Source organism: Harpia harpyja, chromosome 13 (assembly GCF_026419915.1).
Source record: "Harpia harpyja isolate bHarHar1 chromosome 13, bHarHar1 primary haplotype, whole genome shotgun sequence".
Taxonomy (NCBI): domain Eukaryota; kingdom Metazoa; phylum Chordata; class Aves; order Accipitriformes; family Accipitridae; genus Harpia; species Harpia harpyja.
In genome coordinates, this window is record NC_068952.1 from 11,640,591 (window position 1) to 11,659,054 (window position 18,464).

General features: G+C 38.3%; 1 protein-coding gene across 12 annotated transcripts in view; it reads right to left on the reverse strand.

Annotated features, from left to right (window-relative positions):
- The window catches only part of RPS6KC1 (ribosomal protein S6 kinase C1), a 92,993-nt gene that overhangs the window by 11,370 nt on the left and 63,159 nt on the right, over positions 1-18,464 (reverse strand). For 10 of the 12 annotated variants that reach the window (XM_052806032.1, XM_052806029.1, XM_052806030.1 and 7 more), the window contains 3 exons: positions 17,690-17,822; positions 7,445-9,022; positions 7,084-7,173 (listed from right to left, as the gene is read on the reverse strand). In XM_052806032.1, the coding sequence (XP_052661992.1) occupies positions 7,084-7,173; positions 7,445-9,022; positions 17,690-17,822 (1,801 nt within the window). Of the gene's footprint in view, positions 1-7,083; positions 7,174-7,444; positions 9,023-16,617; positions 17,321-17,689; positions 17,823-18,464 lie in introns of those variants that run through there. The other 2 variants (XM_052806042.1, XM_052806031.1) reach the window with 2 other exon arrangements.

An 18,464-nucleotide genomic window follows, 5' to 3' on the forward strand; every position in this document is an offset into this window, starting at 1 on the left:
TCAGTCAGCCAAGATATCATAAGATACAGTCACTAAATAACACATCACACAAGCAATCTGGCCATAATGCTTTGCCTAAAATGCTTTAGCAATTTATAAAACACAGTATTGAACCATCTACAGTTAAGTAAAAAAAGTTTATCATGGTCTTTAAACAATAAAGTAGTGAGGCAAGTCCAATGAACATCTGCCAAGATCAAATGGAGTATGAAAATAGGAAGTTTCATCTTAAAGGCATTCAAAAACATATGAGCATCTATGTTCCTCTTTGGAAGAAATTTCCTCATGTTACTAAAAGAAAAAAAAATTAGTAGAGGAAACTGTGTTCTTTCTTCCTTTTAGCAGCCCAAGATGGAAATAAAACTTCCTCTAAAATAATCAGGTGACAAAAGAGACAAAGAAACTTTTTACTGCTCTGTTATCAAAACAAAGCAGGCACTAATTAACGTTTCAGCTAGCTCCATTTATTTTCAAAAGGCATTTTCTATCCTATCTTCTTCAAGGTTTAGCCCCATCTGTAATAATTGAAAAAATTAAAAAATAAAATAAATAAAAAACAAAAACAACCACACCACACAGGTAAATTACAGCTTCTTCCAGAGTTATTAACTGGCTTTTATGTCAGCCAGACTAAAATACCAGATTTTTACAAATCAACAGCTTCAGCCCATCTTACTGCTTATTCCAGTTACAGAGTCTATGAAAAACCACAAGTGCACATGCTTCACCTGAAACATGTAGTGTACTTACAACAAGCCTGAATGCCAAACCACATCAAACTATTTTCAGAAAATACGTGATTCTCTCCCCAAACCTATGCTTTCAATTACCTACTCCACATTCATGACATTGCCATTTTGGGAGCAGTCAGTTGCCGTTGTTTTCTGTGGGACATTCAGGTGTCTTTGGAGAGCTGTACCACTCCAAATGGTAGTTGTAAAGTTGTTACTCCCAGCTTCACAATAACCAGTACTTTTTCTGCAGCTCCAGACCTTTCCTCATCATTCACACCAGCCATATATTTTTCATGCAAATCCTTAGTCCTCTTTCCTATTGCCAAGCCTTTTCAAATCAAGCTAGCCCATGCTTCTGTCTTTGCTGCTTAAAGCTCATTCACCTGCCCTGTTTTTTCCTTTCCTTTTGAGACATTAATGTCAAACAAAAAGCTAGGACACGGTCACAGATAAAATCTAGGAAGTCCAGTCTAACACTATAACCACGAGACCAGCCCACCCCTCGACACCTCTCAGGGTCAATGGCACTTTAATCTACCACAGTTATTTTGCTTCTTAAACAATCTACTCAAATTAAATTACTATAATACAGAATAGCAGCTTTAATGAGTGCCTGCAAACTCCTACGAAAAATACATACGCAAATAATATGCAGGTTTTCCAGCATCAAATATCTATTTAGTAAACAGAGGCAAACCATTTTTTCCTTTTGCAGTAAATAAAAATTATAGCATACAGGCTAATAATAGCAACCTAGCAATTTTTATTTTCATGCCATATGTTTTAGGTTATCAGCTGCACTTTGCATCTGTATTTTCAATTGTCTAAGAGTAGAAGTGACATCTTCATTTGGGAGTATAAAAATCAGGTTTACATTGAAACATTTTGGTCTTCTTTGGAACAAAATCCTTTACCCACAAAGCCTTCTTTTTGCTTAGGTTTTGTATTGTGTACAATTAGTAGCAGGTTAAATAAAACCAAATATACCATGTATTTACATGCGGGCTTCTGTGAAGGCTAGTTTGTGTAAATAAGGCTTGATTATAGCACACAGCTTATGAAAGCATCAGAATAATATGATGCATTACTGATGGCCAGTTTCTTCCTTACATTTTCTATGCAGCAAAGCTCCCTTTGGCTTTATGATCTCAGCAAGCAAATCTCCAGTTTTTAGCAAACACAGTCTGGTGAAAACTCATTGTTTGGACAAGAAAGAAAAAAGACTCCAAAGGCAGCCCAGTTCTGAAATCTCGTCCTCTGAAAACACTACAGGGATGTGACAGAACACATCCCCACTGCTGGAACAAGAACTCTGAGTGTGGAAATAAAACATCTCATTCACACATCGTATTTACGCAAGATGTTAGACCAGCAAGCCGCTTCTACAACATGACACTTCACAGGTTAGATCGAAAAAGTACCTAAAAGTTTCTCTTTATGAGTAAATCCTCAACTTAATCTGTTTTAGTTGAAGACAATCTTGACTGGGCTGTGGCTATAGACAATTTTGTCTTTCTCCCAGGTATTAAGGATACTATGAAGGGGCTTTTTTTAAAAAGTTACCAATTTGATTTTAAAAATCATGACTATCAAGAATGGAATATAATTATTACTCCATTTAAAAGGTAACAACTCTTTATACTTAAGATCACAAAGTTGGCAAAACTGATACTTAAATAACAGAAGGTGATCATTTGCATTTCAAAATTCATCTACCTTGCTTTTCCCTCAATTAGACCAAAACATGTTGATTCACAGGTTTGTGTGTGTGTTTGTTTCTTTTTTAAACTTATTTATAGAGCAGAATAATGGCCCCCCTGCTAGGCTGGCATTTGCTCAAGTTTCTGTCTGTGTAAATTGAATCTGTTACTGGAATTTTCCCCCCTTCAGAATACCAAGGCACATTAACCAAGAGATAAAGAGATACATTGCTGATACTATCAGTCACCAGGCAGGTGGATAATGCGAGGGATTTTTTGTTAGTTTTTGTGGGGTTTTTTGGACAAATATGTGATAAGAGTTCTCAGGGGGCATGGAGAGCAAAGGGCTGTTTAAACAGAAGTGAATCACTCTCATCTGATCTGCTAATAACTTTGTATTCAGACATCAGCTGCTTAGCACACTTTAAAACATCCAGAAAACAAAATTACTATAAAGAGGAGGAAAGTTAAAGGAAAAACCCCACATGAACCTCACATTAGTCAGCTTAACTGTATTAACGCAGCAGAAATTCTCAGTTACAAGTGCTTTAATTTCTTCTTTAAAAGCAAATAGGTTATTCTTGGCCAAAACCCTCACAGTTTTACTTGAAGTGGTGTTGAGTTTATAGGGGATGATTTATAATCCATCATTTCCCTTGTGGGTTAGAGAAACAACATTTGACTTATCATAGGTGAACAGCAAAGATTTAGTTTGGCCATTAATCAAAGTATAGCACAGGCGCTACTTTTAAGCATCTGCAGATAGCTTTGTTGTTGCAGTAGTTGGTTCAGCACGAACTTTTTTTTTATTGAGTAGAACTATGCAGGACTAAAGAGAGTTATCCAGCTTTACCAACAGATTCAACAGCACTATAACACACCACGACTCTGAGCTTGCGAGTACAATTCTTGATATGCAAATCATTACAAATAAACGCATCTTCCGTCTCCAGTTCTTATGTGAAGTTAGGCAAATTAGAGCCAGCAAGTGCAACAGCAAAATCCATTAATGGTACAATGCCACCTGCCGTCAATAGTGGAGAAGTGCCACTTCTTGCAACAGATTGAGCCCTGCTTTTAATTTATGCACGATATAAAATGACAATTGCTATTTCATACAAAATTAATTATATTGCTAGCAGGGACTGGTATGCAGCTTTTAAAATTATCTCTTCCCTCATCTTTTTGACACTTCTCCATTTATAATGTTTGCGTTTGTTCTATTATTTTATATATACAGTGCATAATCTCTTCTACACACGCAGTCACATTGCTTCTCTGCTTTTTGTAGGATAACAAGAGCCAAGCAAGTCCTTGCTATTCATCATGGCCAGGATTTGATCACTGTTTCTGTACCAATACTACCTTGCATTGCTTTAATACAAGGTTACAACCTGGGGTACCGAAAGCCTCAAATACAAAATCCTAGATCCTGTAAGCAAGGTCCACATAGTTGGACCTTTATTCTCCCCGGGGTCTGAAAAGCTTCAACATTAATACATTATTATCCCAGCCCCTCCAGGAATTAGATTCTGATATATAGAAATTGTAGAATTTAGACTCCATATTTTCCGTTAACCAATAAAGCAACTTAAAATTTAAATATGTCCTCAGGTGCTTCACTGCTAAGCACTTTATAACTTGTGCTGTAAAAAAGTAGCACCTGAAACCTTACCAGTTAAAAGGATAAAATTGTTTCAAACACATTTTTACATCTTTCACATAACTCTGCAATACAATTTACCACCTATTTTAAATTGAAGATATCCTGCAATCTGTTTAAATTTCATATTCATCCTCTCCTTTTTCTGCCTCCAAAATTTGCTCCTCAAAAATTAATGCAGAAAAAGAGCTGCATCCCAAGACTCATCATCTGATCTCTGTCTCCAATGCCAGACCCTAAAAGACAGTGTTTTGATAAAGACATCTTCCCTTTCTTGCCTACTTTTAACAAGTGCATTTAAATAACAAAATGTTGAATTCACATAACATACAAGTTATCATATCCAAATCCTCTTCTATCCTGAACTCTGACGAAAACACATACCAAGCTGAACACATGGAGACAAAATTTTGCAAGCCAAGTTTCACTGTGTCCTTCAGTTAGGAGAGAAAAGGAGAGGGAAGGCTGAGTACCCAGAAGTAGGGCAACACAGCACACAATACTGGAAACACCAGGAAAATTCAAAACAAGATAAAGACCCACTTTTAGTCACTTTATTTAGTCACTGTGTTGTATTATGATAAGAAATTGTAAGACCCGATGAAATTTTGTGAAGATCACTTGTTCACCTCTACAAAACTGCAGCCCTTCCTTCAGCAGGAAAAAAGCAAGCTATGAGAAACATTTACAATCCATTTTAAAAAGCAACTTAAAAAGAATTAAAAAAAAAAAACAAAACAACACCAAAAAAACCAAACTTGCCAATTTCTCTTAGTGTACTGAACTGAAGCACAAGTATAATTTCAAAATCCTTATTCCAAGAAGCAACTGGAAGAGAAATGCTATCATCATAAAGGGGAGACATGGGTTCCAGAGACATGGTACACTCCTTAAAATGAAAAATAATCATCCAAAGAAGGGGGGGGTGGGGTCGGGGTGTGTTCATGTAACATCAGAGCCTAAAGAAAGCCCACTAACATGATTATTTGTTTAATACTGATCAAAAGTTCTACAGCAAGATTTACTAGCAGCAGTAGCCCTAAGAAAGCTGCTTTGGACTCAGGTACATACCAGTATTGAAGGTACAGGTATTAAATCATTGCTCAGAATAGAATGGCACTTGGCTCCAAAATACATTTTGTACTGCTAAGTTATACCAAGTATTACTCTCCTATGCAAAAATCAGCATGAAATAGCTACACTAAAGTAAGAGTATGTTTTGCAGAGATAACACTAAAATCAAGAAATATGAAAGGTTAAGAATCAGAGCAGTATCAATTCAGCCATCTTGCATATATCTCATATTTGCATTTGCAAATCTTCATCTTGTAGCTCACCAGTTAGACACACAAAGCAAACTGCAGCTTGGGGTAGGGCAGAGAGGGTGGAGAGGGCAACTTAACCAAGCAAAGCCCAGATGGACACCACACCTGTGCTGTGAGGTGGAAATAATGATGGTGCAGAAAACTTTATTCTTGCATTTGGGGACTTCTAAATATTATTTCAACTGCTCCCTAAACACTTAATTACTGTAGGAGTTGGCTGGTTGGGGCTTAGGGGGCAAAAAAAGCCTCTCTTTGGATCCTCATTAAAATACAGAAAAATTAAGCTTTGACTTTCACAGCTCATTAATGATGACAGGGTGGGAAAAGGCTGCACTTCCATCTTTGCTACTACTCAACTAGGGAGCGCTTTGTTCAAGGCTGGGTTAGGGAGGCAGGAAAACGCCTCTTTCTAACAGGATGTCATGCATGTTGGCAACCAGGACACGTTTCTATTTAACAACGATAAGAATTGCTGGGATTCCCCAATTTTCTTGTTCTTGAATTAAAGTGGGGTGAGGGTAGAACAAAGGTGTTGGGTTTGCTTTGATAGGTAAAAAGAATTCCTTTCTGTAATACCTGCCCTTTGACTTGCACCAGGATAGAAAATATTTTATTTACTATTTATCTCAAGAGGCTGGCATTCAAATTTTTGTTAATATCCTACCATCTTTATTCACAGAGAACAGTTCCTTACTGTATTTCGGTTGCGGGAATAAGTCACAGAATAAACACCTGATGGCAAATTAAGTTCAGAACTTTCATTGCTGGTAATTCTTATTCTAAATTTTTCTGAGGACATTTACAGACTCTGAGCTTGAGGACTACCTGCATGCCAAGTTGCACTGCCTAGCCAGACCACACGCTCAGCGGAAAGAGTATGTTGGCATTTCAAATTCAGAATAAAAAAGAGAAACTGAAAATCTGAATAGCCTCCCAATAGTCATTTCAACTCTAGAAGTAGTTTTTTTAAGCTAGCTATGAAATCTTTAAAATATGAAATAAAACACCTGGTTTTTGGCTGTCACTACCATTCGACCACTATATTAGCAGAAAATAAACTGGAAAAAGGAAAAGAGGGAGGGCTCGGTTTCAAGTGCCATCCTTGCTACAGAAACCCAAGAGATATTGATTTTATCACCCTCATGATTGATGAAAGCAGTTCTAAGAAAAGAGCTCTCTAAACTATTTCAAAGCCCACTGTAGCTCATCAAAAATGTCAGAGGCATCTCTGAGCCTATTAGGGTTGTATTTTTCAAACTGCTACAGGTTTTTTTCCGCCCATGTTCTTTGCATGTATTAATTTTTGTATTTTTAAGGCTCTTAGTGTCATCTTTTCAGTCTGCCCTTTCCCTTATTTGCTCTTTTCAGTTATCAAGATGTACTCACACATAGCAAATAACTGCAAGAAAACAAAACATTCCTTAAATTTGCTTAAACAAGACATTCAATACAATTACACTTTATAGAAATGATGTAACAAACACCACCACAGTTCAACAATAAAGCAGTTATGAGCCCTCTAGCTTTTTAAAACATTCAGGAAAAAGCAAAGAAAATTCAGATATTGCATGATCTCAAGCTCTATGCTATAGAGGCTCCGTGAGAAAATGAAAGCTGCTAATCTACTTTCCAAGTGAAACATTGTAGGTGATTGCTCTAACCTGGGGCACAGTACATTCTCTCTATGGCATCGTTGTCACAGGAATCTTCAACCTCCCTCCACCTGCTAAAATACGTTAGCTGAATGTGTCCTAAAAACAAAACGACAGGAGAAATCAAAACATTTTTCCCTTCCATTTTCTGCAGAAGTGAACTGTAATTACTCCTTTTGTAGCTAAAAACAGTATCATTAAGAATAATGGCATCATTAAGTACTAGAAGCTATTACTGGGGGTGAATTTGCTGCACTGATAATGAAGCTCTAGACAGGAAATGAAGATACTAATTACAAGATAAAACGCCTACTCAGTTAATTGGAAGCAACAGCGAATAAAAAGAAATGCATTTGCAAAAGTTCCTGACCTCTATCATTCAATAAGATGTTGTTTGGGTTCAAATCGCGGCACACAATTCCTTCTCTATGTAAAGCATCAAGGGCTACAACCATTTCAGCTGCCCATCTTTGAATGCAATCCTCTGGGATATAAAACCTGGAGGTTATCGCTAATCTTTCGTCGAGGTCCTGAAAAATTTGATGTATTTCCTTCTCCCCTGCTACCACTATTTTGTCTTCCCTCTTTGGTGCTGTCTCTTTACTTTCAGCTGCTGGTAACAAAGCCGGGTCTGTTCTCTCTTTCTGAAAGTCTTCAGTTTGATCGGAAAACAGCAACACTGCTTCATTTCTTAACATGTCTTCATCCAAGCTAACATCTTGGGCACCTGAGAGCAGGTTGGAAACAAATAAACTTTCTTCTTTGCTTGTCACATTTAAGGAGCAGGCTCCAAGCCCTTGAAACAGAGCCCTGTCTTCTGAACTACCTACCTCTTGGTCAGATGTAAAGAGGGTCCCAAGAGCTCCCTGAGTGACACCACTTTGTCCATTTGCTTCCTTGCAGGAAGGGTCACCCACTTCTGGTGCCACATAATTTGGCTCTTGATCGAATGCTTTGCACGGCTCTGCAGAATTATTTAATTGTAAGACATCAGGTGTTTCTAATAACTTTACTTCCAACATGTCCCTATCAGTTTTTGTAAACTTTGTTGGCCTTGACACTGCTGCCTCTTCTGTTTCATCAGACATACCGGGTAAGTTTATGAGGAGATCAGGCCTTCCTTCATCAACGCTATTTACATCATCAAAAGCAGCATCCTTAAAGGAGATAACTGGCACAGAGTCGTTTGAACCCCTGCTTATGGTGTCATGAGCTCTCACACCCATTTTGTTCTCTAGGGCATCCAAGCTTCTGTCATCATCTGGGACAGAAAACAATGGCTTCAAAGGTTCCGATTTCAGGTTATACAATTTTTCTCCAAAATCAAGCCCCAGGAGCTCACTAGTGCTGCCTTTGCTGTCTACCCTGAAGAGTTCCATGGGGCTGTTCTTTGATTTAGTTAATGAGTCCAATATCCTAGTAGGGCTAGCTATTTCCAACTCAGCATCATCAATGAAAAGCTTTCGTTCCTGAGATGCAATCTGAGAGGTGAAGCTATCACTGCCAACGTCACTGCATTTCTGTAAGCAACTTCTCTCTTTGGTATTTAGACCTTCGTTCTCCAGTTTAACCACCGGTTCCTCATTTAGAGAGCCAGAATCAATTTTTTCTTGCCCGTATTCATTGCATAATGTTAAATAACTAGTAGTGCACTCTTCTTCTGAGCTGGATCCTGAGTCCATCCACTTCGAACTCTCTTGGCCATCTTCCTGGTTGCTGCTGTCATCCTGAGAGCTTGGCGTTAGGCTGCTCTTCAGAGGGACCACTTTCAGCATGCTCTCCCCATAGCTTTCTCTGGAATCAGTGCTGCTACCGATTTCTTTAGGACTTGGTGTTGGCTGCTCCAGGTAAATTTTAGTTGAACTAGACATTCTGGTTTCAGGAATTTCAAAGCTCTCTTCAGGACTTCTGTTTAAGAACTTACTCACATAAGACCACAGTTTTCCTCCTGTAAGAAAAGACCGGGGGGGGGGGAATCTCTTAATTTCACTCAAAACAAGATCAGTTTCATTATGAAGCAGGCAAACACCCTCATTGTCACAATACACGACCTCCTTATGCCCACAGAGCAAGTTGGATCTGCTACCTCAGGAGGAAATAATTACAGGGACCACAACTTGCTTTTCAAGCAGATTTGTATTAATACATAAATATTTAAAGAGCTGCATCTGAGATTAAGCTTTTTGTTTTGGTTTGGTTTGGTTTTTGTTTTAACTTCAGTAAAGTCTCATTTCAGAGTCTGTCTCAAGTTGCGTGGTGGTGACTACTCTCCATCTGCTGTCTCAAAAGAAAGCAAAAACTAGGGAATATTAAATGGTTTAGTGCCCAACACCAGTTCTGCCTGTACTGAATACTTCTGTATCACAGCTCCAAGCTCGTAACAAACATTAGGGTAGATGGACTAAAAACTACTAATAAGCACGTTCAGTAAGGGGAAGGGAATTACCTATTAGCAGGATATTTTAAGGATCTGTTTCCCTCTGAAGAAGTGGTTTTTGTTAATTAAATACGGATGTATTTCTCCCTTTAACTTCAGAACTCAAGAAAGTTTTTTTTACACTCTGCTGCATTACACAAGGATTTATCAACACTCTTAAGTTACACTGGCAAACCAGTTCCTTCACATCAAAGACTCTAAGAAAGTTACAGCTCCAAAAGTAATACTTACATTAAAAAATACAAAATGGGACTCTTCATGTTTCCAAATATTGTACATATAAAAAAGCTTACAGATTACAAAACATAATTTGAAGAAAACAAATCAAGAAGTTACTGCATCTCTTGCATATACCAAAGAATTTGGCTTAAAGCTAGAAAGCCACCTTTGATAACTTATGGAAAAATGCAAAGTCAAGACATTTCAATTTAAAAGACTGTACAGAAATTCTGGAAAATGCAGGAGTTCTAAGAAAATCTTTGTAGAAGAAAAAAAAAAAGTATCCAGCCCACTGGGCACCTGCAAGTTTTGATTGTGGGTTTTTTTGTTGGGTTTTTTTTTTTTTTTACTTATTTCAATAAAACAGAGTTTAATATTTTTCAAAAATATGGTCTTTAATAGTTATTTTTAAACACTCTCCATATCAGGCAAAATTCCTTTAAAAAGTACAATAAAAGAAGAAAGTATTTTTCTTTGCCTAGGAACAGGTTTTCTATATTTCCAGATATTTCAAAAATAACTTATGAAAGGCAGAAAAACTTTGATACTTTAAAAATGAATTTGAATAATATAATGTGAACTTTTCTTGCCCTCCATCCCCCTGGCTAAGACAAGACTTGTTTTTGAAAGGGGTGGGGGAGGAATCTTGCTGGTTATGATGAAAATAAGTATATTAAAAATACTAAGGGGGAATTCTAACAGCTTCAGTCCAATGGCAAAAATGACAATTTAGATCTATTAATCCACGTGGTTTCTGCCATAAGCTACAAACAGACTTAGTAGATCAGAATGACCCTTGCCACCTTCTAGAAGATGAGAAAGGATGCCAGGTAAACGAACAGTAGCAATGCTCATAGAGAAGGGAACAAGAACTGCTATACTGACCACTGTATTGCATAAGCACTTTAAATACTTACCCGAAGACGCATTCAAAATACTTCCAAGCGTGCCATGCCACAGTAGCAAGACATGGCTCATCAGCCACTCCCAGCAGAGCAGCAGCCCTCAGCCCAGCGAAGCAGGCTGCCTCCTCTGACTGCCAGCGACTGACTCTGAGCTTGCCTGGACACAAGCAACCTGCCGCCCTGCATCGGTGAGACCAAGGGCCCTGGTCGCGCCAGAAGCGCCTGACAAGCAGGATGTTGCCTCTGTGAGAAGCAGTGAGTCCCTGCAATATGAAGCCACTTGCCTTAAATATGGAGCATTACACAGCTATTCAGCAGGGCAAAGGCAGAGCAAGGGCACTGCCGTGCCTTCTGAGCCCTGCAGTTTGCATAGAACTTCAGAATTACTGGTTTTAAACTGATTTGGTAAAAATAGAAGTTGTTCATGCCATTATCACCAATAATTCTTTTTCTAATATTACATTTTTACATTTATTCATGCTTTTGCTATGGAATGGCAGGGACAGAAAACAACAGAAAAGAGAATGAGAAAGAGAGCAAGAACATACGTATTTTTATATGTGTGCGAAAGACTTTCTCCTCTTTTCCACACTTTCATCCATGACAAAAGAAGCAACACAGAAGTTTCATTTTACCCCAAGACTCTGATGAAACAATATTTTTATAACAATTAATGTAATTGAAATTTTTAAGAAAATTACTTTAAGTAAACTTAAGTGCTTGGAAAATAACTTTGCCCAGTTTATTAACTAGGCATGGAATTATTCAGGGTCATTTCATACCAAACAATAAAATCTCATTTGAAAACCACACCCCTGCTGCATTTAATAAAACACAAAGTCTCCCCATCCCACCTGCATTATATTATTCAGTACAAGCAAATGCTAAATATTTCCACCTTCATATTACTAGTGTTTATTATTTGTGCTTCACAAATTCCTTACGAAAACACAAATCTCAGGTTTCAAAGGGTGTTCACAGAACATGACCCACGAAGACCTACATTACATTTTTGCAGCTTTGGACAGTGCCTGCCACACCACCACCTCAGCCTCCAGGCACAGCTTTAATGCAAATATTAGCACCATCAGTCCTTCCTCAGATGCAAGTAGTATGAAAAGGTTTTTCTAATGGAGGCCTGGGTTGAGCTTTGACCCAGGGATGCAGAAAGCTCAAAACCTTATTTCTGTGATCTATTCTCATGGTTTTTTCCTGTGTCATTACTGGATACCAGGTGTGCTTTTACATGTGACACCTGAACGGCTCTCACTTACCTAAATGTTTCGTACCCCTATATTAAGGTAAGAAGGGGCTGCGCTGCCCGGCAATATGAAAAGTGCAAGAATTATCCTTGCACAACTTAGCTTTTCACCTATAGACAGGTCAAGCTGCTTTCAGGACAACTCCTGTCTTCTGCTCCCTCCACCTCACTTCATGCCACACTTCATGCAGCCTCCACTAGATTTTGGCCTCTACTCAAAATCTTAGGTGGCTTAAGAAAGAAGGAGAACCAAGAAGGATTAAGGAAGGAAAACAGATGTGTTGAGATCAATCCTTCAAAACCCCACAGAAAAATCACTGGAAGAGTCAAGACATTCAGGCTAGGTTTTTAAAAATGTTCAATTTCAAATGCTTTCAGCAAACCTAAAATTTTCAAAAGACAAAAAAAAACCTCTTTATCCTTACAGTATTCAGGAATTCACCACTGTCCACCTGTGAAAACAGACAGAACTGCAACAATGACTCATTTTCTATTTGTAAATGTATTATCTTACCTTTTTAAAAAAAGAAGTTGCTCATTAATAATCACTTGGACTTAGAACTATCGCAGTGGAAATGACTACTTACTGCAACTCCAATTTAGAGTTAAATGCAAGTAAATACAAAAAAAAAAAAAAAAAGAAATTTATTATGTCCAAATATGTTTACATACAAATATTTCAAGACTGGCCTCCTGGTCAAGTGGAAATACGTAAATAAATGCTACTCAATAATTGTGTTCTATAGTGAAAAACAACAATTTTATTCCTTTCTGAAAACGTCCAATCCAGGGTCAAACAAGAGTGATATTTGTATCTGGATATATAATTATGCCTTTATGAATGACATACTAATAATCTTTCCCCCTCTCCCCATGTGTTGTGTAAGATCAAGAAAACCCATTAGCAAGCCATGCTAATATAGTATCAGGAATCTATAAAAACTAAAATTACAGAAATCAATCCAAACAAGTAAGCTTCAGTCATTGTCAAATAGTCTAACATACTAAATAACTATAAAAGCTACCATTTTAAGCTAAAGTTTATCAGTGTTTCATACCAGTTCAGAAGTATAGCATTAACATAACTAATTATTATTTTCTTCTACGATGAACTGACTCTAACCAGTCTAGCTCACCCTTTCTGGTTTCTGGCACATGGAAATCTCGCCAAGCTCTACATTCTTCTGCAGTTATTCAATGTAAAATGACTTATTAGAATGGCCTTACTTAACTACATTTCCAGCCCTCTGGAGGTTATACTTCTGCTTCTAGAGGCAGGAGTTTAAGAGTTAAGGAGTTTAAGAAGTTAGTGTCCAAAATAATCAACAGGAAATTTCAGCATGAAGTGACCAAATGATGAAGGTGACTAGGAAGCTTGTTAGTTCCATAATATTTTTATATTCTTTCAAACATTTCTGCAGTTTTTGTTCTTAATAGCACTTGACACAGGAACATCAAAGAGAAGATACAGAGACTATATATAGTATGTATCACAGGATAAAATGAAACCTAACAGATCAGCAAATTTAGTCTCCTAAACATGTTTTTGTCCTAGCTGACAGGAAAAATTCATGACCTGTTGGATTTTTCCTTACCCAGCTTCACATCCTAAAAGACGGGCTGACTAAGGAGACATACTCCAAAATAAATCAATGACTTTTACTAGCTTGGCCCATGAGTTTACTCTGAAGGACAATATACTCCAATTTCTGCAGAACTGGAATGCAGCTAAGAATGCAGTAATCACTGTATTTAGGAAATCCCAAACAAAGTCAAGGTGAACAGTCCAGGCTTCCAAATAACTGTGATTGGATAGGGAAGAAAAACAGAGTACTGAAAGACATCTGCTTGAATTATTCTCCAAAACCAGGCCCAACTCTACATCACTGCATAAGAATTTGTTTATGGCCAGGAGTACCAATCACAAGTCATGCACCTCTTGCAAATTAACATTCTTCCTTGCTGAAAAAAGAACAACCTTATGGTTTTCTTAGAATCACTGTCCTCCTTCTCAATAAAGACAGGTCTGCTGGTAAACTTCATCATGTTAATACACAATGACTACATAAAATTATGTTTGTACAGTTTCTAGGCCAAAAGGGAACCAGATATGTAGGCACTACCATGATACAACAATAATATTTCACAGCATCCCAATGGCAGCCACAGTGAGGTTGCAGTGCACGCATGAATTGGAAGCTAATCTCCAACCTAATCTCTAACATGACAGTAGTTACAAACACCAGAGTCTTACATACACGGCTGCTTCCACTGCTGCTGGTGAATCTCTGCTACAAAGTTTGCTAGTTTAGGCAAAGCTCCCACTTCCCGATGCACTTTGAGCAAAACCTATTATTTCAAAGCAGCCTCCTGAAAAAGTTACTTGCCAAGGACCATATCACCTTTCCTACATTTTCTGATTGCTGTCAAATATTTACAGCTAGTACTATCTCCTTTCCTAACAACAAATCCCCGGCTTTGCAAGCCAGAACGCTGCCATGTCGTCATCTATCAATTCCTGTGCGCAGCAAGCCTCTTCAGCATGAAGTTTCTTGAGTGCTCTCCAGATTGATAGGAAGTCCAGCTTGTTTATGCTTAAAGAGATTTGACAGCTTCTAACAGCCACTTAAACTTTGATGTCCCATGGAAGCCCCCCAGCCTATTTTTGAAGCATCTGTTTCTAAAATTTCTGGAGTTAGTAGTGCCAAGAAGAAGCAAGGCCTTATTAACATCAGATTGGCTCTCTACCACACTAGAATTTGCCAAGTGCTTTCCAACAAAGCTACAAGATAACTTCATGGACTTTCATGCTTCTGAGATACCCTTGAAGCCTCCGACTGTAGCCATGAGATTTCTACTGTCCTAGAAATTTTTATCCTTTCCCAAAATTAACTACAAGCACCTTCTCTATTTATATTTGGTCTGAGATGGATGAAATTTTAAGATAGCTTTATCTACAGGGATTCTTGATACTATTATCCTTGTAATTTAAAGGATGAGTGCTACTAACACAAGACTGATGTGATCAAGACCATCATCAGTGGGGTGAGCAAGACCAGTACCTGCATATAGTACAGCATAACTTTAGCCCTATTTTTATTCATGCTTTATTCATGTAGACCTAGAAAATGAAGCTTTTTTCCTGAATCACTTTCCAGCATCAGTCTCCTGGGACAGGATGAGGTACACAGGCCATGCAGTTCAGAAGCAACACAAAATTATTGCCCCAGTTAGGGATTTGGGATTAGGCCCTACACCTGCAATATGCGTTTAATATGTATCCTCGGGCAATTTACTCATCACTTTGTACCCCAGCTATCCCCCTTCAGAACAGAATATATCACTCCTTTTCCTCTCCTTTGCCTGTTCTGAGCTCAGACAGTAAGTTCATGAAAGCTGGGGACTATCCTTAAAGCAATTAACCTTGTTAATTGGCTGATAATCAGGGAAAAGTCCTTATAGCACATCATCATTTTGTAATGGTTTGCAAACAAGGATAGAGGTGAACCCATTTCCAAACTACTTGCTGCTTTATCAGAAAATGAGGGAAAACCCTATGCAGTTTGTAACTTACACTGACAAGTGTCCAAGTCAAGTGAACCCATGTATCACGTATTACCAACAACAGCCCTCACCCACATCAAAATCCCTTGCGGTCCCCGCAGCTCTCCCCTTCCTCCCCAGCACAGCCTGCCAGTCCTCCATCCTCTCTGCAATGCTCCCCAGTTCTTCCCATGCTCCCTACCCCTGTTCCCCTTCAGAGCTCTACCTCTAGAAAGCACTCATATGTCATCAGCGCCTCCTCTCCCAACTCCACCTGAAAATAACCCATCTCCCTCCCATGTCTCCTACTTGCATGGCTTTGACCCACAGTTGGGAGAAAGGCAACATGAGCTGTGGCTGCTTCCACATATATGTTTGCTGCCCGGCCAGCCAACATGAGGATGCTTGACAGATATCACCTTCACTGTTGGCAGATCAAACAAATGGCATGAGGTGCTGCACAAGGCTGTGTGTTGCACAAGCCTGATTTAGAAGGCACTTAGTAAATTAAAAATCCTTCTCCCCTAGAACTCAGAACATGTTACAGCTGACGTTGGTAAGAGCAAGTCATTCAGGCCAAGCACATTTCACTGGATTTGTGACCATATCAAACATGACCGGGAGAGAGTCATTCGTTTTTAAGAACAACACTCCATCCATCCCAAAAGTTAAGCTGAGGTTTCCTCTTAAATGAAAGGGCTCTGATCATGCAATGTCTCCTTTTTTCTCACTGTTGTCACAATAAAATTATCACTTTCAGGAGATCACCTTTGTCAACTGGTCACATTAAGCCTTCCTTAAAATTTTTGTTCTCTCCCTCTGACCACTACTCCCCCCCAGACTCCACCACTACTTCACCCAGTTTTCCATGTGTCTTGAGAAGGAATATTCTTCCTGAAGAGAAGAGCAAAACTGTAGGTCTTCAGAAATTGCAGAAATATTAGGAACAGGTTTTTTAAATTATTATTTTAATCCTGTCTCTAATCCTTTGATTATGCTAGCCTTAAGGCCACTTGGTATCTGACAAGGTTTGTGGGTGGGTTTTTTCTTTATTTGAGGGTTTGTTTGGGGTTTGGGTTTTTTTTTTGAAATGTTATTTCTCCAAACAAAATGTACCAGCATATGTGGAGATTACAGTTCAGGTGAGAGTCTCCAAGTTATTCTGCTGAATTACACACCTCAAGAAAAGTAGCATCGTACAGAGCAGCACTGTAAACCCTGAAGATCACCATCAGGCAGTGCTGTAACGTGAGGCTTTTCTTCATGCGTCACTGCTAACGGCAAAGTTAAGTCACACATAGCAAAAACAGTCATTCATGTTGTAAAGTTAAAGTTAACTGGCCTCATGTGACAAGCTGTTCATGGAAAAGCCTAAATCTAAGTTATTAGGAAAAAAAGAAATAATATTCAATGTGATAAAATTATCTTCTCTATCAGTTAGCTTAGTTCCTTCACATCATCCATTCTGACTGAATTATTAACATTTCCTAAAAAGAGAACTATTAGCAATCCCAAAATTTATATTCTGCACTCATTCTAAACAAATACGGGTAATTATATTTAGGGAATATTTAAATCCAGGTGTTAGATGAAAAAATCAAAATGTAATTATTTTGTGCCACCTGTTCCCTGTACATTTAACAGGAATTTTATAAATAGTTTGAAGGCACAACTCTGTGGTTCTACTTTGAACTCCTGTGTGACGCCACTAGCTATTTTCTTAAAAATCCAGATCAGAATAACTATGCAATATTAACCAATAGGCAAATGTTCATGTTTTTTAGCAGAGAGTTTTTAAATTCTTGTGTAAATATTTGTCATTTTAACTGTAAGGTGCTAAAAAGATTTACTAGCCAAAGTTTACAAAAGTAGCCAAAGCCTTTATCTCTGAGAGATGTCTGTAAATACAGATAGTAAATACAGACTGTAAATGCAAATAGTTGCTGCAGTCAAAGCACTCACTCTCCTGTAGAAAATAAACAGTTGGAAGCTTTCAATATTGCTACAATTCAAGTAACCCATCAGGATTTGAAGCCATCTGAAACAGGAATCAGATCCACCACAGAATGAGGGGGGGGGGAAGGGGGAGGGACAGCGGATGGGAGTGAGGTGTCTTACATGACATCTCTTAGGCACACTAAAAATATTTTAATTAGATGTATAAGAGATTAATTTGACAATGAAATGTACCATAGATTAAAACTTAAACCTTTGACTCTTTTCAACAGTATACTTAAACGAGAGACAAACCTTCTGCATGCTGTAACACAAGAAAGACAGACTCCTCGGAGATGATGTACTTGTGCAGACACACCATGTTGGGCACACAGCGGGGAATGATGGTCGTTCTGCTCCTGCTGTACTCACTACTTTTCCTTAGACCCTGACAGAGAACAAAAAGGTCAGTTGTACCCTCAGTTGCCTTTGGAGCCTGCTGTGCTCTGTGTTTATCAACCAAACTAATCTATCCGAGTTACTCTGGGCTTCAGAGAAACCACTCATCTGCTGCTCTATGCCCCTCGGTCCCCCGAGGCTGTGCTGATGGCATCTGGCACATTTCCAGAGAACAGAAGATGGCACAAAGCTGCCATTAAAATCAATTACATGGGTCAATGTTTTTATTAGAATCTCTCTCAAACTAAGTCATCAGGATGACACTCAGTTATTTCCCTGTGACCTTTTTTTAAAATTTTATTTTTGTGTGTGACCAAAAGACACTATTAAAAAAATTCAATTCAAGTTCTAAAGACAAAAGAATGCCTTAGCCTTACAGGTAATCCTCACATTTCCATTGTACTCTACTAAAGACAACAACCACCACAACAAAAAGGAAAGGAAGGGATTAGTCTCCTTGAGAGGTAATGATTTTTGGGAGGTAGCACAGAGATGAAGTTGCTAGAAGTGAAAAAATTGATGTGGGAGGGAGAAAGGGAGGGGAGATAGAAAGAGAAAAAAAAATTATGTCAATAGTGTGACCTATTACAATATTGATAAACATAAGAAGTTAAATGGGAAACTCAATGTT